Below are 8,630 nucleotides of genomic sequence, written 5' to 3'. Positions count from 1 at the left end.
TACAGCCGATATATTTACAACACTAAACAACTCGCACTAAAAAAAACTGCACAACGGGTAAGAGTAATAATATGTAGTTTTGATTCTGGGGTGAACTGTCCCAGTCCAGGTAAAGTGAATTCAGAGATTTCAAAACACATTCTAAATGTTGGAAACTGATTGTTGAAAACAAAGACAAAGACTCTTTACTATATAGTACAGACTTGTTAGACGGTTGACTGTTTTTCACCATTTTCCTGTGTTAAGATGTTTTTGGCGGGCCTAAAACCATAGCTCGATGATGCAATGGAGCTACACTCAGCATAAACCCACCTCTGACAATGTAGCAGTATAAAATCGAGAGGCATCATTAGCACATGATGCTTCTCGTCTCATGATTTTGAGACCTTCTTTTACATACTTCGCGATTTTTTTGGTCATTCAAATTTGGTCACGTGTTTAATAACACATCTTTCTCCAATGTGACAAACTCACATTTTAATTATCACTTCACCCAGACTTTAAGCTTGTGTTTAAAGTCTGGGTCAACATAGTTAAATTCCAGCAGTTGGCAAATTATAGCACCAAATAACATTTGAACCACGTGTGAGTTTAATTATGCCAGCCCACTGACATCAGTAATTTCACTTAATGAAAGGCTTACAACCATGACATGAATGTATGCTTGTGCCCATGCCTGTGTATGCGTGTGAGCCTGCACCTCTACTTGTAAAACTGCAGTTGGGTGGAGAACTGCAAGATGCGAGATCTAAAGGTTTCTGGCCTTTTCCTTAAATGTCACAGCTAACGAGATGCAGGATAATAGTTCTATCTCTTGTCAAAGCTTCCTACCACACATTTCACCATGGTTTCCAGCATGCACGCAAACATGTGCATACACACTCTGCTCGGCACTTGTTTTTATTAAATGCCTCCATCTGTGCAGTGTGAGGGGGGATTTTAGTGAATGGAAGCTTTTTCATGTCATCTCACGTTCGTCCCTTTTTAACACAGAGAGAAAGAGACAAAGGGAAAAAGGGAATGCAGGAGGCTAATGACAGGGAAAACAGAGGAGGAGAGACCCGGAAAATAAAAGTGACAGTGTTTATGTGTCTGACAGGTAGTTATTAGATGTAATGACTGCTCCGTACATTTTGAACAGTGTTTTTATCAGCCAGCTGGCCAAACATGGCACAATACCCATCAGCCTCGCTCTCTGCCCGGCTTCTTTGTCTTTCATCTCCGTTTCGTCATTTGCCATCACTCGTCCTTTCTCTCCTGCTTCTTATCTGTATGCCAATCCCATCATCTTCTCTCTCTCTGCCCCATTTATCTCCCTCTGAATGTGTGTCTCGCTCCTCTCTCTTACTTCCCGTCTCCTGCTCTTTCTCTCTCGCCAGCAGCCGAATAGATGGCATCAATCCTTGGCCAATGCTCAGCTGGCTGCTTAAAGTGACTGACATGACACTCTTGTGAAATGTAGCCAATATACACTCACACACACACTCTTGAGGAGGTGATTACAAGTGGCTTCAGGAATGCGTTGTGTTTGTCAGAGAGATTTTAATGTCACGTCACATAATCACCATAACAGACAACACAATATTGGCACTTTCTCAAAAGCAAAGAGGACGATACAAAATAGATGAAGCTTCAATAAACATTTAGCAGTCTCTTTGTACACTGGAACTGTGAAGGAGGGAGTGGCGGGTCTATTTGATGGGTGAGTCCAGAATCTCTTCATACTCCTCCCTTTGGCGCCGAGCTCCCCCACGAGCCGGTAGCAGCTTCATCGCCACCAGCCACGCGACGCTCAGAATGACCATCACATTCCCGACGACCTCAGGTGCAGTTGGAGCCAGTGGCAGTATGGCCAGGTGCAGCAGCATGGCGACAGGTATCTCCAAGCTCTGAGAGGCGGAGACCAGAGCCGGGTGGAGTCGGGTGAGGGCGTGCATCATCCCCAGAAACGCGGCCACCGAGCACGCAACCAAGCCCAGGACAAGGCCCCAAGCTGGGGCGCTCATCGGCCAGGACCAGCCTTCTTGGAGCAGAGCCAAGGAGGCCGGGGCGAGCAGGCAGCCAGTCCAGCTAACTGTGAACAAAGCTGTACCCACGCCCACCCTCTCCTTCAGGGAGCGATACCCGACCAGCGCCAGAGCCATCCACAGCCCTGCGAGAGCTGACAGAGACCAGCCAAACGCGCCCCTCCAGAACACTACCGGGTCAGTTGGTGAATCAGAATTGCTCTCGTCTGCTGTGGGAAGCAACACAAGCCCCAAACCGCACAGTCCAGCAGCTAAGGTGATCCCATCAGCCAGTCCGAGCCTCTCGTCCAGGAGCAGGAAGGCCAGGGTTGCTGACAGTGCCGTGGTGGCCAGGCGCCAGGTTGCTGTGGCGTTTCCAGGAGAGACGAAGGTTAAGGAGGAGTAGGCGCAGCAAAGGGAGAGAGAGTAGGCAACGCCATAACAGAGCAGACGTAGACGGTATCCCTCTGGTCCGAAAGGGTTCTCCCCCCTGTGCAGTGGTACGGCCACAGAGAGGAGCTGCACGATGGAGCGAACCAAGAGCAGAAACAGGGGGCCCAGGCTGAAGCGTTCAGAGGCCAGGCGGGTCAGGACAATCAAACAGCCGTGAGCCAACGCCGCACCAAGCAGCCCCACCCAGGTGAGCCGTGACGCAGACACAGACGCCTCTCCGAAACTGGCCAGCTGTTCCCCGACCCCTTTCCCAGACGCCTTTGCTGCTCTGGCTCCCCCCTCACTGCCGTCTCCTCCCCCGGCAGCAGCCTGAGGTCTGTTAGTTGTGTCCTTGTCTTTGGAGCCAAACAGCGTCAGACGCCACCTCCTGCTCTCCGTCAGCTGTTTCTTGTCTGACGTCTCCTCCAGGAAGGAGCCAAAGTCCTCAAACGACGGTGCGTCATCGTAGCCCTCGTCCCCTGGCTGGGGGAAGTGCGTGTGTACTCCAGGCTGAGGGGAGTAGGGGGTGTGTGTGGCATATTTGGCTGTGACGGTGTGAGGGTGGATCTTTACTCGTTTCTTTGAGCCGCTCAGGAGGTGAGTGGACTCCATTTTAAAAGTTAAGTGATGACAGACACCTGCGAGGGAAGAGAAAGGACACTTTTAGAGGCAAATACAAGATTTACTTTACTCTCCTGCACATCCTCTCTCTGCTTTCTCCCTCACGCCATCCCTCTTTTGGATGCTGCTTGATATCTCATATATCTTTGATATCCAGGATAATAATAGCAGTGACTCACATCTTCCCATATGCCCCGCGTGTTTGGCAGAGAACGTACGTAAGCTCTGCCCCTCTAAGCAATTACTAGTTTAATTGTTTTTTTTCTTTTTTCACACAAGTTCACACTGAGTTCATATTAGCAGAATCATACAGAGCCATTATGGCAGATTAACAGCTCTATCATCGCACCTTTTCTTGGATAACATGACCTTCAACGGGTGTTAGAGATCGTCGGCAATGACAGTTGCGTAAGCAAGAGCTTCCTGCCTCATCTGTCTTTTATCTCTCTCCGTCTCACACAATTTTCTTCTCCCTCAGTCTCTCTCCCTTCCTGTCTACTGGAAAATTGGAAACATAAAAGCATTGTTAATACTCTCTGTCTGTTAAAATATTAAATATGTCAGTTTTTGTGTAACAAAAACAGGTAGGCCTACATATAAATCTCTTGTGTGCCCCAAATCTCATCTGATCTACCTCTTTCTCAGTCATCTCCCTCTTGTATTCCTTTCATTTCTCCATCTCTTTAACTTTCCCCTTCAAGGTCCTGCTCCGCGGATGACTAACTTATGACTGATGGCGCTCTGCGGTAGAACAATATGGCCATGCAGGTGCTGTACCACACGCTCCCACTGCTGCATTTCAGGTTGTAAAATGCTCAGCAGTCTGCTGGTTTCTCTGGGAGCGGGGAATACTTTCCCACGACATAATGTTTATTCATGTAAAGGCATGTGGAGCACAGCGCTCAGTTATTTCCCCAAAGTATTACTCAACAGTAATTTGCGTAGCAAAACGCAGCAGGTGAAACACATCTTCATTTGACTCATTGCTATACACACTCAATCCAGCACTTTAATCACAAAACATGTAATTTAGTGACAAAGCTAAGAGTCTACAGCCATGTTAGCAGCTCTGTGAAGCTGTACTTAGAGACAGTGCTATGCTGATGTTCTGCAGTTATAATGTGCCCCGTGTTCACTATCTGACTTCAGTGTACTATCATGCTTACAGCAGATAATTAGCACTTAACACCAAATGCAGATGAGCTGATGGGATTTTCATTAGTTTTGCAGATATTTGTTTACAAAAATACAGTTGAAACAAATTAAAATTTTGAAGACAATGGCGCAATATAAAAAGTTAAGGGATCACAAAAGTGATTGCAACTCATCCTGAGGTACACAAGAACAAATCCAAAAGCTACTGGGACACAAATTTAACCCCATGGTAATGCAAGAGGAGAAGTCAGGGGACCTCGTTAGGTGGCATTATTAGGCACACATGAATGTCTGTACTGAATTTTGCGCCAATCCATCTGACAGTTTTCTTTACTGGAGTTTTATTAACTGGACCACAGTAATGGACGGACTGCCCAACAGTGTACATATTCCTATAGAGCAACAAGCCAAATGCCAGAAAAAATGTTTGTATTGTGTGTTTCTGCAAACTACTGGTGTACTGTATTTGTATATTACAAATACATTAAAAGTTGATATTTCTCAACAACACCGTGGAGAAAGTGTGGTTAGGTTTAGGTGCAAAAATCACTTGGTTGTGGTTAAAAAGCAAAAAGCAGGGACAGGTTAGTGAAAAAATACCCAGGTTCAGGCTCAAATGCTGCTGAGGAGCATTACAATGTGTTGGTGAAAACAACGATGCTCTGTGACTGAAATGGTTCTGGGAAATGCCAAAATTTGCTGCTAAAGACAGTCAGGTATGATTAAAAAAAAAGAAAAAAAAGCACCCTGGTTTAGTCCTTAGTCATACAGGGTGTCCGCAGTGGTCCATAGTTTTGCAGGTGTCTCACCTTGGTGACACACCATCTACCATCCCAGTGACAAAAGTGTGTATATTATGTCCAAATGCTGATATACCTTTATGAATCAAATTTAACATATTTGCGGAAAAGTATAATGCAAACATTTTTTTCTGGTGACTGGGCTTGGAGCCAAGTCAGTGGCTATAAATCACAATAATAGAGCAAAATACAAGAATACATCACAAATACTAGAAGTGGACCACACAGATAAAACCCTTGTTGACAGCATTCTAAATCTTGTATGTCATATCAATAAATAACATGATAGAGTACATTTTCTGGGAAATCAAGAGATAAAATAACAAGACAACAAGGTCTGTTTGGCTATTCTCACAAATTAAACACCTGAAAAACAAATGTACTTCATCATATGGATGCAAAAATCATATAAAACACATCAGTGTTGCTAAAAAGCAATCATTTACATTTATTGCATTCAGTGACCTAATACCATATAGCAAAATCTCTAATTGTTAAAAAATGACAATTATATCTTAATACCATCCAACCATAATAACTGCTATACATGCATGGCAGAGGTGCGTCATACCAGATGACAAAAACAGCATTTCAGTATTTATTTGACCCCAGCAGGCAGAGAAAATAAAGGCAGCAGTTTTGGTAGCTCTCTGCTGTTTCTCACGTTGTTGGTGCAGTCACTTTGATTTGGTAAAAACAGGGGGAGGCTGTGAATGTGTGGCTAGCTACGTGGCCTTTACTCTCCCTGGAGATGTGGAGTATTCCCATGAATCAGCCTGAATTGCCCTTTTACAAATTACAACAACTAGAGGGGTCTTGCTGTGAGTGCTTAGCACAGCCCCTGAGGTGTTAATTTAAAATAGAATACTTTTCTTTGAAAACATGGACTTTGAGGAAATTCAATTAATTCCTTCTCAAATCGGCAAGTAAATTTGCCCTGCAATAAAATGATGAATCTGGGTTGAAGGAAACGTGATTTCACAACTTCACAGCTCTCTGAATAGAGTAAAAAATAACCACAGGCATGAGTTGCACCGATCACATGCAAGAAGATCCAGTCATTTCTACCACTGAAGATTACATGAAACCTAATCTGCTGCTCTATCAAAGAGCATAAAGAGATCAGGATGTGCTTCTCAGTCAGTAGTATTTCTAATGATCTGGGTGATGCAGCCTGCCTCTGCAGTGCCGCTGCTGCTATTCTAAAAAGCTTGTTTCACACCTTACACAATCCTAAAGTGAGCCGCTAGTAGGAAACACTAAATCTGCACAGTGTGAGGATGGCAGCAGGTAACATTTGAGTTTTTAGAGAGTGCTCCTCTGATTAAGTCTGGCAGAAAAAATAAACTATATGCCATCCTCCTGGTGTATTTACAAGCATCGTCTACTATATTTGTAAAGCCACAGCATCTTTATATGGACTGTTAATAGGTCAGTCACCACTATACTGTTAATAATTTAACAGCTTAAAAGCATTATGCAGCTGTTATCGCTTATTTATTCAAAGTAAGACTTACTAGAGCTAATATAGTGCATTGTATAAATTCTGTTTAATTTTGGAGGTAAATATATATTATGTATGTGTGAGTGTGTGTGAGTGAGAAAGAGTTTTTTTTCCAATGAAACCTGAGCAAATTGACTTGATTTATTTGAAAAAAAAAAAAAAAAACAAGGAAGAGGGCAACAAGCAAGAAATTGGTCAGAAATTTGTAAAAAATCTTACAAGAAAATTCCTTGAAAATAACAAGAAAAAAATATTTCAAGAAATGCCAAGAAAAACTCACTTTTTAAGAGAATAAGAGAATTTTAAATAAAAAGAGAATATAGATATAGTTTTCCAGACATTTTTCCTCGTTTTTGGAATTATGTAATAATCCCCCCCAGTCAGTTTTTCTTGCCAATCAGTCCAATTTCCAAGGTTTTGGGGGTTTAAATGCATGATATCGATATAAGTGTTAAATGGTTATTGTGTGTTATTATGTAAAGTCATGTGTTCAATGAATGTGTGAAGGGATATGTTATTTTCAAGGTTATCAAGGTTCGTTCGTGATGCGTCCCTGTGACGCCAGAGGGTTGAGACACACATACACACAGAGACACACACACACATATACACACACGCACGCATTAACACGCGCGCGCACACATGGAGGTAACAGAGGGGTTGTGCCGCATGTGTTGTAAGATCCAATTAAACAGTCGTTTTACATCATAAAACAACAAATCTCTGCTGGTATCCGCTCTGTACGACTCCCGCACCTGCAGAGACGCTGGTCCGATCCTCGTCTATGTCACACAGTGAGATTCATTTTAAACGTCCACCAAACAGCATGTGCATGTATGATGCCGTAACCTACTATGACAGCCCGACCCGTGACCCATGACGAATTCTTGAATGGAGAGAGGCGCGCGCTCGCTCTCACTCTGCATGCGCACCCTCAATCAATGAACCCCGGCTGAGTCCTCAGACACTTTCCCTAATTAGCGACCTGCTGTAATTTCGCGCTATTGCATAATGCGGTCCGATCAATAGTAAAGCAGCGGGTGGGTTATTCACAGCCTCCTCCGCCTCAACTCACCTGCTTTCCCGCAAACCAGCGGATCCTGCCGGGTTGATTTTCACTCTCGGTCAGCCTCAGTCATTTACAGAACATCTCCACAGCTCCATCACCTCCTCTTGGCCATTTGTTCTCCTCCTTTTTTTACTATTCTTTCCTCCTCTTCCTCCTGCGGCAGTCAAAAGTCTCCTCAAGGGCACCACGAAGCGCTCCGCCCGGCCAGACCCTGCGGTCACCTCACTTCACTCTGCGGGAGGAAAATGTGTGTTTTATGGCGACCTGCTGCCCGTCCATCACGCTCTGAGCACTAATACAGATGCTCCTCCTCAGTGTGTCCACAGAGAGGGGCGGGGGGGTGATCATGACGTCTGAGCATGCGTGACATCCTGAGCACCAACACTCTGTCCCCAAGATCATTGTATGTTATCTGTCACCCCAGTGTGTTTGTGCGTGTGTGTGTGTGTGTGTGTGTGTGAGAGAGAGAGAGAGAGAGCGATAGAGAGAGAATTACAAACATGTCATGTAAACTCCCAAATTTTGACTCGATTCATTCAACATCTTGAAGAGAATAGCGTTAACGCCATAGAAGCAGCAAGATATGTTAGTGTATGTCACAGTGTAAGAGACAACTGACACAACAACACATAACAGCTGGAGTTCATCGCCTCACAACTCACACTCTGCCTTTTTATTTACTCTATTAACTCTACTCCATGGGATTTAAGCTTTTTTTGTTTATTTTTATGCCTCTGCGCCAGCAACAACACCTCAAGGAGATTTCTTCAAATTTTGTGCAAACGTTCACTTGGACGCAACAATAAGCTAATGAGATTTTGGTGGTCAGAGGTCAAAGGTCAAGGTCACTGTGACCTCATCAGTCTCATTCTTGTGAATGCAATATCTCAGGAACACCCTAAGGGAATTCCTTCAAATTTGGCACAAACCTTTAAGTAGACTTAAAGATGAACTGATCAGATTTTGGTGGTCCAAGGTCGTAGTAACCTTGCATGCATGTCATTCTGGAGAACATGATATCTCAAAAACGCTTTTATTGATTT

General features: G+C 44.1%; 1 protein-coding gene across 1 annotated transcript; it reads right to left on the bottom strand.

The window, feature by feature from the left end:
- Nucleotides 1–1,293: 1,293 nt before the first annotated feature.
- Nucleotides 1,294–7,905, bottom strand: slc35g2a (solute carrier family 35 member G2a). The gene is made up of 2 exons (XM_042501187.2): nucleotides 7,594–7,905; nucleotides 1,294–3,076 (listed from the first exon to the last, which is right to left on the bottom strand). Exon 2 carries the CDS (start codon nucleotides 3,048–3,050, stop codon nucleotides 1,692–1,694), a length of 1,359 nt encoding a protein of 452 aa, XP_042357121.2. The 5' UTR covers nucleotides 3,051–3,076; nucleotides 7,594–7,905; the 3' UTR covers nucleotides 1,294–1,691.
- Nucleotides 7,906–8,630: the final 725 nt, after the last annotated feature.

The sequence above is a fragment of the Plectropomus leopardus genome, chromosome 14 (assembly GCF_026936395.1).
Source record: "Plectropomus leopardus strain MGB_pleo_1.0 chromosome 14, ASM2693639v1, whole genome shotgun sequence".
NCBI classification, from domain to species: Eukaryota; Metazoa; Chordata; class Actinopteri; order Perciformes; family Serranidae; genus Plectropomus; species Plectropomus leopardus.
Note: the sequence above shows the minus strand (reverse complement) of the source record. Positions and strands in the feature narration are given on the sequence as shown.

Excerpts from the sequence above, each read along its gene's own strand:
- slc35g2a (XM_042501187.2), bottom strand. The coding sequence starts at position 3,050 with ATGGAGTCCACTCACCTCCTGAGCGGCTCAAAGAAACGAGTAAAGATC.